The 20,747-nt window shown below is 43.2% G+C and overlaps 1 protein-coding gene across 9 annotated transcripts in view; it reads right to left on the bottom strand.

The window, feature by feature from the left end:
• gtf2ird1 (GTF2I repeat domain containing 1) overlaps positions 1 to 19,600 on the bottom strand; it is a 214,990-nt gene extending 195,390 nt beyond the window's left edge. For 3 of the 9 annotated variants that reach the window (XM_087977505.1, XM_087977504.1, XM_087977508.1), the window contains exon 1: positions 19,342 to 19,502. Coding sequence is in view for 4 of the 9 variants with exons in the window: in XM_087977507.1 (XP_087833633.1) it covers positions 19,517 to 19,528 (12 nt within the window). In the remaining 5 variants the exon portion in view is untranslated. The other 6 variants (XM_087977507.1, XM_087977503.1, XM_043718735.2 and 3 more) reach the window with 4 other exon arrangements.
• Between the last annotated feature and the right edge of the window lie 1,147 nt (positions 19,601 to 20,747).

Below are 20,747 nucleotides of genomic sequence, written 5' to 3'. Positions count from 1 at the left end.
TGAGACCGCACCTGGAATATTGTGTGCAGTTCTGGTCTCCAAATTTGAGGAAAGACATTCTGGCTATTGAGGGAGTGCAGCATAGGTTCGCGAGGTCAATTCCTGGAATGGCAGGAATATCTTATGTTGAAAGACTGGAGGGACTGGGCTTGTATACCCTTGAGTTTAGAAGACTGAGAGGGGATCTAATTGAGACGTATAAGATTATTAAAGGATCGGACACTCTGGAGGCAGGAAACATGTTTCCGCTGATGGGTGAGTCCCGAACCAGAGGACACAGCTTAAAAATAAGGGGTAGACCATTTAGGACAGGATGAGGAGAAACGTCTTCACCCAGAGAGTGGCGGGTGTGTGGAATGCTCTGCCCCAGAAGGTAGTGGAGGCCCAGTCTCTGGATTTGTTTAAGAAAGAATTGGATAGAGCTCTCAAGGATAGTGGAATCAAGGGTTATGGAGATAAGGCAGGAACAGGATACTGACTGAGGATGATCAACCATGATCATAATGAATGGTGGTGCAGGCTCAAAGGGCAGAATGGCCTACTCCTGCACCTAATGTCTATTGACTCTAAATTGTGAACCATTATCTGACACCAACACCTCTGGTAACTTTCAAATTCCAAAATCAGCTTCTCAAGCCCTCAACAATTTTCTTAATTGTGGCACTAGGCACTGATTCAACATTCATCCACTTGCTACAGCTGCTGACAAAAACAAGTTACTCTTTCCCTTCCCTTCCACCTCAAAGAAATTGGTGTGTGATCATACAGCAGCTTTTTTTTTGTAACCATGGAATGAAACAGTTGGATGATTTCTTCCTCTCAGACAGTCTTCACAACTTTTCACTAGTTTGTCAATAGCTCTAAACTAAATACATTGAAGACCTAAAACAAAAATACAAGCTGTTTTCTTTCCACAGATGCTGCCAGGCCTGTTGAGTTTCTCCAGCATTTTCTACTTTTGCTTCAATATTTCTATTCAGTGGGAGATACCAAAATTAACTTCCTGCTATTTTGGACTATCCCTGAGTGCTCTTGAAGTTCCTCGAACAACTTATCACTAAAGTTGACAGAATAATGACTCAAACCCCTTAGGACACACCTTTGATCTACACTCAACTAATTCCTACGTGTGATAGACTTCTGCATTGTTTTATTGTCACAATCATTAGGCTAGCCATTCATTATACTGGAGCAGTTTGCTAAGCACCACACCCTTCTGGGTTGTTTCTCAGTTCTCTGGCTAACACTGGCATGTCACTTGTACGTGGGAAGTATTTCACAGGTAACTTCAATGGCTAAAACAGAATCTGATCTCCCATTGAGTACCTGATCCAGGATGCTACTGAACATGGTGGGTGCAGTGGAACACAAGTGGTACTGGTTAAACTGTGTGTTTATGTGTATGAATAAGCTGTTCCTTGGTCTTCTCAGCTTTTTCAAATTGTCTTATCAAAAATCGAATTCTGCCTTGAATAAATTCCATGTTTTAGCCTCTACCCCTTTTTGTAGAAGAGAATTTTACAGCCTAACAACTCTAAGGGAAAAAAAAAGCACTGCACCTCACTCCAAAAAGGAAAAACATCTCATTCTTAAAAAGTGTGTTCCTGGATTTTGATATCCTGCACAAGAAGTTACATTCTCCCAAAACACACACAATAAAAGCCTGATGGAACTTAGTCTGATTCACTGAGATCTCCTCTCATTCTTCTAACATAGACCTAACCTATTCAATTAATCTTCACAAAAAGAGACTTTCATCCACAGAGTAAATCAAGTGACTTTGTCAATGCTTTTTCTAAAGCAATTATATACTTTTTCAAAAGAAGGGAGGTTATGTTTCAGTTACACAGGGCACTGGTGAAACCACATCTAAAGTCCTCAGTACAGTATTAATCACCTCATTAAAGGGAGGATGTAAATGCTTTGGAAGCAGTTCCAACATTACCCTAAGATCCAGAATGGATGAGTTGTCTTATGAGGCATGATTGTACAGGCTCAGCTTATATAGAGTCATAGAGATGTACATGGAAACGGACCCTTCAGTCCAACCCGTCCATGCCGACCACATATCCCAATCCAACCTAGTCCCACCTGCCAGCACCCGGCCCATATCCCTCCAAACCCTTCCTATTCATATACCCATCCAAATACCTCTTAAATGTTGCAATTGTACCAGACTCCACCACTTTCTCTGGCAGCTCATTCCATACACGTACCACCCTCTGCATGAAAAAGTTGCCCCTTTTATATCTTTCCCCTCTCACCCTAAACCTATGCCCTCTAGTTCTGGATTCTCCAACCCCAGGGAAAAGACTTTGCCTATTTACCCTATCCATGCCTCTCAATTTTATAAATTTCGCTAAGTTCACCTCTCAGCCTCCAATGCTCCAGGGAAAACAGCCACAGCCTGTTCAGTCTCTCCTAATAGCTCAAATCCTCCAACCCTGACAACATCCTTGTAAATATTTCTGAACCCTTTCAAGTTTCACAGCATTTTTCCGATAGGAAGACAACCAGAATTGCACGCAATATTCCAAGTGGCCTAACCAATGTCCCGTACAGCCGCAACATGACCTCCCAACCCCTGGACTTAACACTCTAACCAATAAAGGAAAGCAAACGCCTTCTTCACTATCCTATCTACCTGTAGAGTCAGCATGGACTTATAAAGGGAAAGTCATGTTTGACAAATCTATTGGGAATTCTATGAAAATGTAACTAGTAGAGTTGACAAGGGGGAGCCTGTCGATGTGGTGTATTTGGACTTTCAGAAAGCATTTGACAAAGTCCCGCTTAAGAGATTATTGTGTAAGAATAAAGCGCATGGGATTGGGGGACGTGTATTGAGATAGATAGAAAACTGGTTGGCAGAGGGGAAACAAAGAGTAGGAATTAATAAGTATCATCTGGGGTTTCGAAGAGTAAGAGGCAACTTGATTGAAAAATTCTGAGGGTCTTGCCTCCCCTGTAGGGAGGTTGTTTCCTCTTGCAGGAGTATCTAGAACTACAGGTCATGGTTTCAAAATATGGAGTCACCAATTAAAACAGAGATCAGGCGAAATATTCTCTACCAGAGGGTTGAGAGTCTGTGGAACTCTCTTCCTGAATAGGTATTGGAAACAGAAATCCTTCAATATTTTTAAAACGCATACGGATGAACATGTAGCGAGCAAATGAGGCGAAAGATTATTGGGGTGGCTGGAAATGTGGATTTAAGGTTACAAGCAGACGTGCAATGATCTTATCATTGAGCAGATGACTGTAAAGAGACCAAAGCAGTGCTCGATAGTTCAGATGTGGTCTCCTGAAGACAGTATCCAACCTAGCAAAACTTTCCTAACTTGATTGCAAGGGAAATGGAACATTAGGGACACCATTTCATTTGCTTCCAAACCACTTGCTGTACCTGCACTATAACTTTCTGATTCATGTAACAGGTCTCTCAGATTGCCCTGTACCACTGAATGCTGCAGTCACTCTCCATTTAAATAATGTACTGATTTTCTTTCGTTCCAGCTAAAGTGAAGTTGCTCACATTTCCTCACATTATATTCTGCCTGCTAAACATCTTGCTCACTCTCTCACAACTCTTCGCAGACTCTCTACCTTCTCTTGACAACTTAGTTTTAGCAAATATGCTATTATACAGCTGGTCCCTCCAGCCAAGTCATTACTGTAGATTGGAAATAACTGAGGCCTTAGCACTGATCGTGAATCTATCCACCAGCTAGTGAGTGACAACCCAAAATATCCACACATTTGCCGTTACACTTTAGTTATCTAGTATGAACCATTCTCTTATCCATGCCAATGAGAGTTTCTGAAGGCTGGATTAGGATGCTGACAGAGTCCTTCCTCCCTTCTCTCCACCTGCAACCACTCTGAGGAAATCACTCCAGCTACTTTCCTCCAGTACATGGCTCAGGAGTCACAGAACTTGAACAAGAACTTGTCTTAAGACACAACTACAAGTGCAAACAAATAAGGACAAAATTAGCCAATTATTCCTCAAACATCAACCTGATGTTCCCAAATCTTTTATCCTGCCCTACGCCTGCCAGCAAGCCAAGCTGACATCAGGAAATATTACAAATCTCTCCCATAGTTTATAACAAGCCTGTGTAAACTGCAATAGACCCAAAACAGGCCAACTGTATGGACATTATTGCTCATTCATCCTCAGGCAAAGCTTTTGCCATTTAACGCCACCTTCTACAATTTATCGTTGACCCAATTTGTAATCAAGATTACTATCTTAGAAGCTCTGAACAGCTTCTTGGATTTGGCACATTACCAACCTTGCCTTGGGGAATATAAAGTCCTATACCTCATTAGAAAAAGCAAGTTTATTACTTTATTATTGCCCTGTTCCACGTGTCGCACCATAGTGGGATACGTCAGTAAAAAGAAGATATCATATCCACCAATACATCTTGCGATATTCAGGTTCTAACTCGTCCAATCTTTAAAACTACTTATTCAAGTACTTTCTATAGGAAAGGATTTAAATTGGTCCTTAGCTTAACCAGATTTTGTTGCTGTCTGAGAGAAATGTGCGAATAAACAGCTACTTATTAAATACCAGGTCTATGTCAAAAGTAACAGCACGCCTCTCAGTATTTAAAAATAATACTTGACAGTTTGAAGTATGATGGTCATCTTCAATTATTTTATTTATAAAAAACATATTTAAAAATCGATACAATGCCTGGTGTCTTGTAGGGTAATTCTCTCTTTCAATAGTTTAACAGCTGCTTCACCAAAGTTTCCACATCTCCTGAAGTCCAGAAACTGCCTTTTCAATCAATTGCTCTTCTAGAGTTTGTTATTGGAAATACATATCTTTATATATGGACCTTGGAGAACAGAAGATATTGAATGGGTTGGACACTTTCTGGGTTAAAAGCAGTATTACCATATGATTTCTTGAGGTCAACAACTGAGGGCTGTGATCTGCCTGCTGAGTGCTTTAAGAAAGGCTAAACAAAGCATTCAGGGAGATAAAGTATGATCTTATATTGTATTGATCTTACTTGTTGGAAGAGACTATGGAGAGGGGCCCCTGTGCTGATGACTGTCCGAAAACCCATTCTGAAATTATAGAGTCATAGACTCAGAGATGTACAGCATGGAAACAGACCCTTCGGTCCAACTCGTCCATGCCGACCACATATCCCAACCCAATCTAGTCCCACCTGCCAGCACTCGGCCCATACCCCTCCAAACCCTTCCTATTCATATACCCAGACAAATGCCTCTTAAATGTTGCAATTGTACCAGCCTCCACCACCTCCTCTGGCAGCTCATTCCATACACTTACCATCTGTGTGAAAAGGTTGCCCCTTAGATCTCTCTTATATTTTTCCCCTCTCATCCTAAACCTATGCCCACTAGTTCTGGACTCCTCTATCCCAGGGAAAAGACTTTGTCTATTTATTCTCTCCATGCCCCTCATAATTTTTTAAACCTCTATAAGGTCACCCCTCAGCCCCTGAAGCTCCAGGGAAAACAGCCCCAGCCTGTTCAGCCTCTCCCTGTAGCTCAAGTCATCCAACCCTGGCAACATCCTTGTAAATTTTTTCTGAACTCTTTCAATTTTCACAACATCTTTCCAGTAGAAAGGAGACCGGAATTGCTCCAGTATTCCAACAGATGCCTAACCAATGTCCTGTACAGCCGCAACATGACCTCCCAACTCCTGTACTCGATACTCTGACCAATAAAGGAAAGCATACCAAATGCCGCCTTCACTATCCTATCTACCTCGACTCCACTTTCAAGGAGCTATGAACCTGCACTCCAAGGTCTCTTTGTTCAGCAACACTCCCTAGGACCTTACTATTAAGTGCATAAGTCCTGCTAAGATTTGCTTTCCCAAAATTTAGCACCTTGCATTTATCTGAATTAAACTCCATCTGCCACTTCTCTGCCGATTGGCCCATCTGGTCCAGATCCTGTTGTAATCTGAGGTAACCCTCTTCGCTGTCCACTACACCTCCAATTTTGGTGCCATCTGGAAACCTACTAACTGTACCTTTTATGCTGGCATCCAAATCATTTATGTAAAGAACAAAAAGTAGAGGGCCCAGCACCGTTCCTTGTGGCACAACACTGGGCACAGGCCTCCAGCCTGAAAAACAACCCTCTACCACCACCCTGTCTTCTACCTTTGAGCCAGTTCTGAGATCTAACATTCCATGAGATCTAACCTTGCTAATCAGTCTCCCATGGGGAACCTTGTTGAAAGCCTTAATGAAGTCCATATAGATCACATGTACCACTCTGCCCTCATCAATCCTCTTTGTTAATTCCTCAAAACACTCAATCAAGTTTGTGAGACATGATTTCCCACGCACAAAACCATGTTGACTACCCCTAATCAGTCCTTGCCTTTCCAAGTACATGTATATCCTGTCCCTCAGGATTCCCTCTAACAACTTGCCCATCATCGATGTCAGGCTCACTGGTCTATAGTTCCCTGGGTTGTCCTTACCGCCCTTCTTAAACAGTGGCACCATGTTAGCCAACGTCCAGTCTTCCTACACCTCACCTGTGACTATCGATGATATAAATATCTCAGCAAGAGGCCTAGCAATCACTTCTCTAGCTTCCCACAGAGTTCTAAGGTACACCTGATCAGGTCCTGGGGATTTATCCACGTTTATGTGTTTCAAGACACCCAGCACTTCCTCCTCTGTAGTCTGGACATTTTTCAAGATGTCACCATCTATTTCCCTACAGAGCTGAAAATGTGTTGCTGGAAAAGCGCAGCAGGTCAGACAGCATCCAAGGAGCAGGAGAATCGGGCTCATGCCCGAAACGTCGATTCTCCTGTTCCTTGGATGCTGCCTGACCTGCTGTGCTTTTCCAGCAACACATTTTCAGCTCTGATCTCCTGTCCTCACTTTCTCCTCGATCTATTTCCCTACAGTCTATATCTTCCATATCCTTTTCCACAGTAAATATTGATGCAAAATATTCATTTAGTATCTCTCCCAATTTCTGCGGCTCCACACAAAAGTGGCCTTGCTAATCTTTGAGGGGCCCTATTCTCTCCCTCATTACCCTTTTGTCCTTAATGTATTTGTAAAAACTCTTTGGATTCTCCTTAATTCTATTTGCCAAAACTATCTCATGTCCCCATTTTGCCCTCCTGATTTCCCTCTTAAGTATACTCCTACTTCATTTATACTCTTCTAAGGATTCACTCGATCTATCCTGTCTATACCTTACATATGCTTCCTTCTTTTTCTTAACCAAACCCTCAATTTCTTTAGTCATCCAGCATTCCCTATATCTATCAGCCTTTCCTTTCACCCTAACAGGAATATACTTTCTCTGAATTCTCGTTATCTCATTTCTGAAGGCTTCCCATTTTCCAGCCGTCCCTTTACCTGCAAACATCTGCCCCCAATCAGCTTTCAAAAGTTCTTGCCTAATACCGCCAAAATTGGCCTTTCTCCAATTCAGAACTTCAACTTTTAGATCTGGTCTATCCTTTTCCATCATTATGTTAAATCTAATAGAATTATGGTCACTGGCCCCAAAGTGCTCCCCCGCTGACACCTCAGTCACCTGCCTTACTTCCCAAGAGTAAGTCAAGTTTTGCACCTTCTCTAGTAGGTACATCCACATACTGAATTAGAAAATTGTCTTGTACGCACTTAACAAATTCCTCCCCAGCTAAACCTTTAACACTATGGCAGTCCCAGTCTATGTTTGGGAAAGTTAAAATTCCCTACCATTATCACTCTATTATTCTTACAGATAGCTGAGATCTCCTTACAAGTTTGTTTCTCAATAAGGTTATCACCCCCTTCTCATTTCTCAGTTCCACCCAAGTAACTTCCCTGGATGTATTACCGGGAATATCCTCCCTCAGCACAGCTGTAATGCTATCCCTTATCAAAAACACCACTCCCCCTCCTCTCTTGCCCCCCTTTCTATCCTTCCTGTAGTATTTGTATCCTGGAACATTAAGCTGCCAGTCCTGCCCGTCCCTGAGCGATGTTTCTGTAATTGCTATGATATCCCAGTCCCATGTTCCTAACCATGCCCTCAGTTCATCTGCCTTCCCTGTTAGGCCCCTTGCATTGAAATAAGTGCAGTTTAACTTATTAGTCCTACCTTGTCCCTGCCTGCCCTGACTGTTTGACTCGTTTCTGTTCTCAACAGTACCAATCTCAGATTGATCTTTTTCCTCACTATCTCCCTGGGTCCCACCCCCTCCCCCCATCTTACTAGTTTAAATCCTCCCGAGCAGCTCTAGCAAATCTCCCTGCCAATATATTAGTCCCCTTCCAATTTAGGTGTAATCCGTCCTTCTTGTACAGGTCACTTCTACCCCAAGAGATTTCAATGATCCAAAAATGTGAATCCTTCTCCCATACACCAGCTCCTCAGCCATGCATTCATCTGCTCTATCCTCCTATTCCTGCCCTCACTAGCTCGTAGCACCAGGAGTAATTCAGATATTACTACTCTCGAGGACCTCCTTTTTAAATTTCTGCCTAACTCTCTGTAATCTCCCTTCAGAATCTCAATCTTTTTCCCTTCCTATGTCATTGTCCACATTGGAACCAATGACCTCCTGCTGGCCGCTCTCCCCCACGAGAACATTCTGCACCCTCTCTGAGACATCCTTGATGCTGGCACCAGGGAAACAACACACCATTCTGATTTTTCATTGCTGGCCACAGAAACGTCTGTCTGTACCTTGAACTAGAGAATCCCCTAACACAATTGATCTCTTGGAACCAGGTGTACCCCTCGTTACATTCGAGCCAGTCTCAATACCAGAAACTTGGCTGTTCGTGCTACGTTCCCCTGAGAATCCATCACCCCCTACATTTTCCAAAACAGCATACCTGTTTGAAATGGGTATATTCACAAAAGACTACTACACTAGCTGCCTACCTCTCTTACCTTTCCAGGAGTTAACCCATCTATGTGACTGTCTCTGAGACATCCCCCCCCCTTCCTGTAACCGCCATCCATCACATACTGATGCTGTTGCAAATTCCTCATTGCTTCTAACTGTCTCTCCAACCGATCCATTCGATCTGATAAGATTCGCAGCCAGCAGCATTTATGGTAGATATAATCCGCAGTAACCCTTAAACTCTCTTTAAACTCCCACATCTGACAAGAAGTACATATCACTGCACTAAAGGCCATTTTTGCTCCTTCACAATCTACAGACCCAGAAAATAACACCGTCTTATTCCTCTATAAACACTGCCCCAGGTTAAATTAATAGCTATGGCTTATATTTTAAGTTTAATCAAGAGACATATCTCCAAAAACATATCAAGAAAGAACCTACTCTCCTCACTACTGCAGATTCTCTGTAGGCCACACGTCAAACAACAATTAACTTATCTGATTCTGTGCTGTGAACTTTGCCCAACAGTTCCTCCAAGATCAGTTGTGAATTTCACTGTTCGACCATTTTCCCAGGTGCACTGCGATGTCCAGCGATACACGAATTCAAACATCTAAGGCAGTATCTGTGCAGGTTCTCTCTCTCTCTCTCCTGCACTGCCCTCACCATGTGCTTCCTTTGTCTGTTCTTCTGCCTTTTAAAACTGCGTTATTTTGACTTTTTTTCCCAAAGTTCCAAAACAATGTAACAGCACATGAAACAGTTATTGTTGCTCCTGCAATTCAAGGAAATCACTTCCAGCACCTAAAACACCTCAAAAAAAAAGGAGCCAGAAATGTTTCCCGTCCACCATCTTGGATTAACTTGTTTTCTGGTTTCCTGAACCAGATGCTTCTATCCTTCAACATGTTGACTGTCTTATAAAACATGAATGTTGAACACTAGTCAAAGGCTGGAATCCAGCATGAAGTCTTATTTGGAAGATCAACCATCAGTCTCCCATAGAAATTTGATTTTAATCAACAAGAAACATGGTGGACCTTGAGAAACCATCAATTTCTATCTTTCCAGATCATTGGCCAAGGATCTTTGGTTTTTTGCATTTAAAATAAAATCTCTGCAGAGACTCTGTTGCCTTTTGAGTTGTGTCTGCCTTGGGATATAGCTCTGATTCCCGATTACAGCTTAGACATTATCCAGTTTTTCCACTTAAAAGTGTGCGTGCTTTTATAATAAATGGATGATTTTTGAGATCATTAAAGAAGGCTGGCGAAAATCCCTTTTATTCTGAATGACATGACAAAAGAGAAACAGTTGGCCATTTTGCTGTTTGAATCAAAACTTTTATATTATTGGTGCGACAACTGGAGTGGTGAGGCTTGATCACCAGCGTATTCCTCCCATCATAGTCGTGACACATGATTCAAGGATTAACAATTATCCTACTTGCAGTAATCGGTTTACTGGATTAGACATATTTTCATACTACCCTCCCTATTCATCCCAGAGTACCATTTACCAGACTCAAATCAGAATTTTGAAACTACAGAATCTATATTGTCACAACAATTACAGTATAATAAAACAAATGTGAAGAATTATATAAACACATATGGGAAATGTCAGCGGTAGGTCATTTACCCTTCATAAGGACTACCTTTGAAGAAATATGGAGGCTGTTTTAGTTACTGTTGGATTGAGCATGTTTTGTCTTCTTGTAAAACATGCGATATTGGTGTTACGTATCCAATCTAACAAAGTCACCACCCTCAGGCAGGAGGTTAGAATCAAGTCTTCTAACTGATGAACAGGCTTTGGAGACCTTTTTTTTTTAAACCCTTAATTCTTTTCTGAAATCAGGAACATCCAGAAGGAAGCATTCATTTTAAAAAAAAGTCAACAGTGCTTCATTTCTTTATATCTGAATAGAGTCAACCAATCCCAGAATTGGTAGCAGGACTCACAGCTGTACAGCTGCAATGATTCACCAGTTGACAGCTTTCCAGACAAATCTGTCCATTAGGTAAAATGGAACCAGACATTCAAAATGGACACACAAGTAGCTTGTTCAGTTCATAGTAACCCCCCTACTATTTCATCAACGCAACCAATAGCAGTTTAAAATCATGATCACATCATCTCGGAGCAAAAGGGGTAATTTCTCAAACTTAGAAAACTGAAAGTTCAATTTATGACAATGATTTTGACAGCAATGTTTCCTGGTGTAAAGTGATAGTGTGCGGCATGGGGCACTAATACTACCTTATAAATAAATCAGAATATTGTACCTTGCTAACATGTCCCATATTAATGCGTTGCACATAGAAACACTATGGTAGTTGTAGCTCTAGTTTAGTCAGATAGTGACATTAAACTACAGGATAAATGTTGGCTAGCAAGGGTTCTTCAAGTCAAGCAGCTGAGAATAAGTTTTACAGAACCTTACCAGTGCTGGGCATAACCCTGAATGCCAACACATCAGAGTCTGCTTTTGCACCCTCAACAAGACCTACAAATGTAACAATCTTACATTTAACTACTTTCTTTGCGACATTTTCAAAACCATATCACTTTGTTACACATCTCCCTCACCACCACTGTACACCCCACAGCCCCAATAATACAAGTGTCGATTGTAGATTCATATTTTTGATGGAAAGTTTCAGATATTCCATTCTGAGCATGAAACTTGGAACAGAAAATGATTTAAGACTGCAGAAGGAAATGGATTGATTTAACTGAGCAATTAGTCCCTAGCAAAGGGCAATCTGTTTCAGACCAATCTCAGATCATCACAGCGGTAACTAACACCAGATCATCAAGATGGAAAGCAGGGGGAAAGACTGAAATCAAGATTTTACAACAACAACACTTCATTATTGAAAAGTCAGCCCCGCAATTTGAAGGCAGCAAAACAGGAGGAAAAAAGGTACCTTTTACATTATTGAGGGTCAAAGACCAGTTTATTAACTAAACTGTACAAATATCTCTCCTTCTTTGAATGGCAATCATTCTTATCAGTGACATCAGACAACAGCCAAATAAAACTCATTAAACCTACAGATGCTGAAAATCAGTAACAAAAACCAGAAATTATGGGAAAAGCTCAGCAGGTCTGACAGTATCTATTGACATAAATCAGTTAAATTTTCCGGTCCAGTGACCGGAAGGGTCACTGGATTCAAACCATTAACTCAGATTTCTCCCCACAGCTGCTGCCAAATAAAGATCATTCCTGTATGATCGGGGGGCGCAATTCAAATCATCACTCAGTTCTGCAGCAATACAAGTCACAATCAGGCAACAGAGTCGGTTCTGCTGTAATGTGGTATTTCCATTCTCGCACATCCCCGTGTTATAAGAAAATGGCCTAATAGAAGCACCATTTAAACTAATGGTTTCAGAATAATGTTATAATGAATACAAGCTTTAAAAGTTCCCCTTTTCAAAACACTGGCCCCAATTCATCAATAGTGTTACAGCGCATTTGCATTAACGAAACACGCGTTACAGCAGAACGACCTGACTAAGGAAAGCTCCAGGTCCTGATAAGATTCTGCAGATGCTGTAGAATTCTGTGATTCCTATCAGCAAAATGGTACAACATCCAACAGAGCAGACAGCAGTGAGGAGGACCTCCAGATGTAGTGGCAAAATACAAACTCATGTTAACTTATGAAAGTATCACAAGCTTTTCAAAAGCAAAGAGAACCCAACCTTTGTGCCAAACAACACATGGAAATAACTTGCACAATAATCAATAAACATCAGCCGGCCTGAAGTGCTTCTGCAAACATCAAAAAAAAGTGTTTCTCTCACACACACACACACACACGTCGAGTCTTTGAGATAAGGTAAAAAAGAACAGCATTGGTGTGGGATTAAGACTTTGAGACTACAAGCAGGAAGGTGCTGCTGTTGTGTCACCAAGCGGAGCATTTCATAATCTGGAACTATCTTGTGATGCAGTGCAGCAATGTCTCTTACCCTGGTTCCTTCTCCCAAAGCCCAGAGAGAGAGCCTGACACAAACAAACACACACACACACACAGAGTTGCGTGACAAGGGTGAAAAATCGCAATCCTAATTCCAGGACCCTTTGTGTCCATGGCAACCAGTATTCATCACCTAGGAAACTAATCTCGTGGTATTTGAACAATGTAACTACGGTCTTTAATCTCTCGGAGACTGATCTTTTTATCTGCACATAACTCATTCTATCATTACACCACCAAAATAGCAAAACACAAATCCAATCTCTAACTCTCTGCTGACACCACAATTCGTGTTTTATAAAGGACTAGGACTTGAAGATTCAACAACACCAGGTTGAAAGTGATAAAAACCAAGTGTTTGCCCAACAAGAAAGAAGGAAATGCTCAACTCAGTAAAGGTATTTCTACAATGAATGAGCATATTAAAAACATCAGACTGGAGGGTTAGCTGTCAATCTAACCACTTTCACACAGTTGTGGGTCTGCAATCCACCTTTTTAAGAGGTACCGTACCCTCCCCCCCCAGTGCTCTGGGAAAGAGGTGAAATGATTGAAGGTACCAGAAAAAAAAACACGCCAGGTGACTTACACTGAAAACTACACGACTTGAGAATGAGATAAAGTTATACTGCAGCAGATTGTGGAGAAGGGAAGGCTTACAAATTTATGATCATAAACACATGAAATAAGATCAGCACTAGTCCATTTGGCCCCGTGAGACTGTCCCACCAGTTGTTGAGATTGACAGTGAAACTGTTTTGCTGGCTGGAGATCCTTTTCACCTTGCTGCCCCTGCAGCCAACAGTGGCTTTTGTAGGCAGCTCATTCAGGCCATGAACTAAGCATCTCGGCCAAAAATGGCACAATCTCCTGTCTTTTGTTTTGTTAAGAAAACAAAAGTAATTAAATTTCATGCTTCTGTCTCCGACACCAACTTCACCTTCTGCATAAAATTCAGAGACCAGAAAAGTCAACTTTTGATTAAGTTCAGCCAATGCAAATTGGCAGCTCTAAATCCTCTGTGCAATGCGGGCAGTTCTAAAATTGGAAACCTGGCACTAGGATAACTTCAGGAAGAATTGTGCGAGTTTGACAGCACAGTGCTGACTCTCCAGAATGCAGGTCACTCCACATCAGTTTGGGACAGCTGGTCAGCATGGATGAGTTGGACCGAAGGGTCTGTTTCCATGCTGTATGACTCCATCATTATTCAGTTTGTAAACTGGGCTGGTCTTATCAACACAAAAATCGGAAAGTGACTCAATCTCCTGTGCCTTGCCAAGACTGAGTCTCTTGACTTGTCATCCACCCAATCCAAATAATGTTATGTGGCAATAAACAGGACACAAACAGGCTACTGTCAGATCAGTTTAAATCTCCCAGGATCATGCTGAAGCTGGGCAGTGACCTGGTCAGGTTGTACCTGGAGAACCAGGAGCAGTTCTGGTTAACGTGACATTAGAGGGTTAACAAATACCCAGAGGCCAAATAGTGAAGAGCATTAAGGAACCAACCTCGGCTCTTCAGACTCAAAAAAAAGAGAATCTCAAAGAGAACGTTAACAGGATACATTAAAATTAATTAATGGTCATACGGTAGATTTGTAATTCTGGGTTTAATGCCTTTCTTTATCACCACCTTCCTTCAGTACCAGTGAGCAGCTCACCTGCACACACTATGACAGTGAACGCTATGGTGCTGATGGTGGAGAAATTAAAGAACACAAATAGAACCTAGAATCCCTACAGTGTGGAAGCAGGCCATTCAGGCCACTGAGTCCACACCGATCCCCTGAAGAGCATCCCAACCAGACCCACTACCCTACCCTATCCCTCTAATCCTGCATTTCCTATGGCTAATGGGAATTTTTAAAAAGAGCATCACACCATGTTACATAATGGGGGCTTAATCACAAGTCTTTCGACAAAATATTGTAACTGCTACATTAAATTCACCTCAAGAAATTGAAAAGGTGCACCAGGTGAGAGGAGGGTCTGTAGAACTGAAAAGTGCTTCAAGTAGTGATTCTATATCAAGGAATGCAAGGGTATAATGACCAGATCCAGCATCCACTTACTGCATTACAATTAAACGACAGATTCACATTTATCCTTGACAAGGCGTTAACAAGAGTCCTGCATCTTCTTACAAAACGAGATACTTGCTATGGCTCATGGATCAGCACTTTCACCTGAGTCAGTAGACTGTGTATTCAAAACTTAAACACAACGTTGAGGTTGATGCTCCTTGAGGGTGCTATGGTGCAAGGGGGTGGCATGTTTCAGAGGGCAAGTCAAATCAAGGTCCTCTAAAGCAGATATAAATAATCTCATTGCATTTCCAAGAACAGTGGAGCTCTCTCTGATGTCCTGGTCATTGTTTATCCCTCAGCCAACATCAACATATCAAGCACAACGGCTCAGTGGTTAGCACTGCTGCCTCTCAGCACCAGGGACTTGGGTTAGATTTCACCCTTGGGCAACTGTGTGTGCTGAGTTTACACGCTCTCGCCTTGTCTGCGTGGGTTCCCTCTGGGTGCTCTGGTTTCCCCCCACAGTCCAAAGATATGCAGGTTAGTTGGATTGGCTTAAATTGCCCAGTGTTCAGGGGCATGCAGGCTCGATGGATTAGCCATGGGAAATGTACGGTTACAGGGATAGGGTGGGCTACTCTTCAGAGGATTGGTGTGGATTTGATTAGCCAAATGGCCTGCTTCCACAGTGTAAGGATTCTATGATTCTAAATGATCTGCTGTCATTGATGATTGTGGGTGTTTGCTCACATTTGCTGCTGTGTTTCTTACACAATACCTGTGACAACCCTTCACAATTTACATTGATGGCTGTGAAGGACTTGAGAGCTTCCTGTTCTCTCTAGAGCTTAGAAGAATGAGGTAAGACTTCAGTGAAAAATACAATCTTCACAAACTCGAAAGGGTAGGTGCAGGACAGAAATTTCCTATGGGGGTGGGCTGGGATGGAGTTGAGAATTTTGAATTGCAGGAATCGACTTAGAGTTAGTCCATTAAGGCCTGAGATGAGGATGTATTTCTTTTCTCTTAGGAATAGTTTGCCCCTGAGTGCAGTGGAGACAAAATCATTGAGTATGTTCAACACCATCATTCCCACTAATTCCTCCACCTTCTGTGTGCTCCTCCAAGATGTTGTTCAAGATAGAGAGCGATAGGTCTCTAAGTATTAAAAACGTCAAAGGACACCGAGTGGGAAACTGGTACCAAGGTGAGGATTAACTATGATCTGGTTGAATGTTGAAGCAGACTGAAGAAGTTGAATGGGAAAGTGTGGCACTGGAAAAGCACAACAGGTCAGGTAGCAGCCAAAGAGCAGGAGAATCAACGTTTTGACCATAAGCCCTTCATCAACAATGTGCATGCATGTCAGGGAAGTAGGGGAGGGAAAGGGGGCTGAGAGATAAATGGGAGAGTGACGGTGGGCCTGGGGGCAAGGTAGGTGGGAAGGCGATAGATAGATGCTGGGTGGTAAGGGGGTGATGGTGATAAGTTCGATGGGAGTGTGGAATGGATAGGTCAAGAGGGTGGTGCCAAACTGAAGGTTAGATCTGGGATGAGTTGGTGGGAGGGGAGATAAGGTAACTGGTGAAATCAACATTGATGCCGTGTGGGTGGAGGGTCCCGAGGCAGAAGATGAGGTGTTCCTCCTCCAGGCATCGAGTGGCTAGGATCTGTTGGTGGAGGAGGCCTAGGACTTGCACGTCCTTGGCGGAGGAGGAGTTGAAGTGGTCGGCCACAGGGTGGTGGGGTTGTTTGGTGTGTGTGTCCCAGAGATGTTCCCTGAAACGTTCTGCAAGTTGATGTCCTGTCACCCCAATGTAAAGGAGATCACATCGACAGCAATGGACACAGTAGGTGAGGTGCTTGCATGTGCAGGAAAATCTCTGTCAGATGTGAAAGGATCCTTCAGGACCTTGGATGGAGGTGAGGGGAGAGGTGTGGGCGCAAGTTTTGCACCTCTTGCAACACCAAAGGAAGGTGCCGGGAGTGGAGCATGGGTTGGTGGGGAGGTGTGGACCAAGCAATGGCAGAGGATAATGTGCTGTATCTGAAGATTGGTGGGGTGGAAGGTGAGGACTGGGGATTCTATCTTTATTGGAGTTGGAGGGGTAGGGTTCAAGATGCAGATGATCTTCCTCCACTTCCCGCATCTACCTATCACCTTCCCAGCTACCTTCCCCCAGCCCCACCCTCCCAGTTACTCTCAGCCTCCTTCTCCCTCACCCCCACCCCCAACCCACATTCCTAATGAAGGGCTTATGCCAGAAATATTGACTCTCCTGCTCCTCGGATGCTGCCTGACCTGCTGCTATCCTCATTTTCTCCCGAAGGAACTGAATGGTCCATTTCTGCTCCTATTTCATTTTCAGCCATAAAAAGGCATTATATTAAAAGACATTACCTTTACAAATCCTTTACAATTTGCATCTGGGCACAAATGAGTAGTTTTGTGACTGGTCAGATATAAATTATGGTTCCGTAGGAGTGAATATTAACAGTCACTTAAGGGGCACCCCATGCTAATTTATTACTGACATGGAGGTCCCTCGCACTATGGATTACTCCCATCCTTCTGTAAATATTACAATTACTGGCACACTTTCAGAGACAAGCTAGAAATATTGAGATACCTTGCACATGCCAGGAGTACAAGAACTAGTAGCCAGGGCAGGTTTGTGTACACTGAATGCTGTATCACTGCTAAAAACTGTTGCTTTAAAGATGTAGCACTGAAAATAACAATCACCTCAACAAGAACAAAATACTCAGAAGCTGACGACCTTCAGGGACCCCTAGAGTTCACAGTTTGAAAAGAAAACTAGTCACTGGAAACCCAATTACTGAAAAAGTACAGAAACCACCGTCAAAAGGAGATAAAAACAACCCATTCACTACGAATGAAGTCAAAAGCTTGAATTGAAATCAGGAAGGAAAACCTTTCAATGCTGCAGTTACAATTAATAACAAAGTTGACACAATCCAAGTGAAACCCTTGCACTTTGCATCAGTGACAGATTTGGGAACGCAGGTACTGGAGGAACTGGGGTCCCTTTGGTGTGTGCGTTAACACTCACAAATTGCGGAAATGGGCCTCGCATGAACGTGCAAACCGACAAGGGGAGGGAGAGAGAAGAGGGCGACTGGCAGTGGCTGACCACGGCGCAGTGAAGGAGTCTCGGCCTAACGAGCAGGCAGCAGACCGCTGCAACTACCAGGAGCTGACAGGGGGGAGCCGCGCACAAAAATACCAGATTAATCAAAACAGCGGCATCCGTGAAAACCTTCTCTTTCTCTCTCTCCCCCCCCCCCCCCCCCCCCATTCCCTGCAAAATACAAGTGAAAACCCTCACTGCCTGATCTCCTGGCAGCGTGACCCAGCCAGTCACGTGTCGCCGCAGGATACAATATGTATCTGTAAAAATATGAAACATTGTTACCAGTTGCTCGTGTTTGTTTCTCTGTTTGTTACTTACACCATTCAATTTAGTCGGCCCACCACAGCGCTGATCTCTTCTTTCTCTCAAAAACCATACACACAAATACACAAGGAGTTCCTTCTGTTTTTTTTTAAATATATTTTTTTGAAAAGTCCTTAATTTCTCCTTTAGACCAAATCCGGATTTTTTTTTTCCTTTTGTTTTTAAATGTACAATCCGGAGTGTGTTTCTGATACAGAGAAAAAAAAGGGATGTCTTTTTGTCCTGATTGCAGACTAGGCACTGAAGGAGGTTTGGCAGATTTTTTTTTGCTGGCTCTGCTCAGACTAGCCTTTGTTCTCTAATCCCAGTAAAGCGGCAACTCATTCGCCCCTGCTAATCCCAGCTCCAGTCCTACACACTCCGTCATTGGCTGTAATTTACATACGGATTAAGGCACACACACATACATATGTCCCATTCTTTGTGCCAAATTACGGCCCCTTCAAACTGACAAGAGGAGGAACCAGGGGCGGTAGAGAGACGTGAAATTGACGAAAAAAAAAGTGCCTTAAACTAAGCGCACATCAATTTCCAGAATTAAAATATTCCCATTCTCCCCCAAAACAAAACCCGGGGGGGTCGCATACATTTAAATTAAACTACGACATGACTTTTTTTTAAAGGGGGTCTTTTACGGTACTGTATTGCTTTGGTTGTGCAGGATATCACAGGTTTGCAAGATTGCAGCCCAGTTTAAACCAGCCGTGTCCGTTAATCTGCAGGATTTAAAAACTGTGCAGGGGTTTTCATTTTGCTCTCCCTTTCAGGTTACAGATTAGGCAGAGCATGTGATCCTCCCACGGGACTGATAAAAGGAGACAGATATATATATACACACACACATACGCATCAAATGGCCGACTGCACGGTTACGTTTTTGCGTCTGAGGTCTATCGCTCCGTGTAGGATGAAAGGGGGGAGAGAGAGAGAGAGCAGACCAAAAACACGTACCTGCTCTGAAGCATAATTTTGAAGATTCAGCGGTAGTCCCGATTCATCGGCATTTCGAGCGTTCCTTTACAAGCATTGAAGATGTGATGCGTTTCAAAGCCATATTCAGGAGTTAAACTTTGCAGTGAAGAGGCTGCGCAGTACAGCGGCCAGCTGATAAGTAAATTGAACTCACCTCTGCGTTCATCACTTTGCTGGCGTCTCAGTTAACTCTCTGCCTGCTGTGAGAAGCCGACCAGAAAGCAATTCCATATGATTTGGCTGAATGTGGTGGGGGGGGGGGCCTCTGGATGAACTAACGCGAATTCTCCACTCAGTAATCCGGGGCCCCTTGATCATCTGGATCTCGAGCTCGCTCCCGCGGCGCAGGAGTCATGTCCCTATTTCTGGACGACAAAGCCTCCCGTTTGTTCCAGAGGTTTATAGTAACATCTCTGGACAGGCTGGCTGGGGACGATTTCCTGGCTTGTTAGACGATAAGTTTTAATTTTGCAAATTGCTACTGTGGAGGGTCAATCACTGACCATAATCCCAAGAGGCTGCCACTGTAAATTTGACACAATACATAAACGTTTATGACACAAAAACCCACAAACGTTTGTGTTTCTGATCGTCGTATTACAAATATCAGAAAGTTCGAGGGCAGCCACATTTGTTTGCACTGACTCCAAATAGAATCCTTACAGTGTGAGAGGCCATCAGGTCCACACCAACCCCCGAGACCTATCCTATCCCGGTAACTCTGTATTTCCCATGGTTAACCCACCCAGCCTGCACATTCCTGGGCAACTGAGCATTGCCAGTCCACCTTGATGGGATTCCCCAATGGGTGGGATTTCCTCCCATAGTATACCTTTGGACCTTGCAAACCAGTCTCCCATGAGAACATTGTCGAACACCATACTAAAGTCCATATACTGCAGGTCAGGTCTACTGCTCTGCCCACATCAATCCTCTTTGTTGCTTCTTCAAAACACTCAATCAAGTGGGGCGAAGCCAGAATCAAACCCAGGTCCCCGGCGCTGTGAGGCCTCAGTGCTAACCACTGAGCCTTGGCCTGCTCAGTTCACAACCAGTCCTGAGGCCAATAGATTTTGGGGCAGCACTGTAGCAGAATGTGCAAACACGCCCAGGGAGAATGTGCAAATCACCCCACACAAAATGTGTAAAACGTCCCAGGGAGAATGTGCAAATCACCCCACGCAAAATGTGTAAACCGTCCTAGGGAGAATGTGCAAATCCCACACAGAATGTGTAAACCGTTCCAGGGAGAATGTGCAATTCCCACACAGAATGTGTAAACCGTCCCACGGAGAATGTGCAAATCCCATGCAGAATGTGCAAACCGTCCCAGGGAGAATGTTCAAACCATCCCAGGGAGAATGTGCAAACCCACGCAGAATGTG

Source organism: Chiloscyllium plagiosum, unplaced genomic scaffold, assembly GCF_037043375.1.
Source record: "Chiloscyllium plagiosum isolate Xiang-an unplaced genomic scaffold, Cpla_swu_hap1 HiC_scaffold_31, whole genome shotgun sequence".
NCBI classification, from domain to species: domain Eukaryota; kingdom Metazoa; phylum Chordata; class Chondrichthyes; order Orectolobiformes; family Hemiscylliidae; genus Chiloscyllium; species Chiloscyllium plagiosum.
Note: the sequence above shows the minus strand (reverse complement) of the source record. Positions and strands in the feature narration are given on the sequence as shown.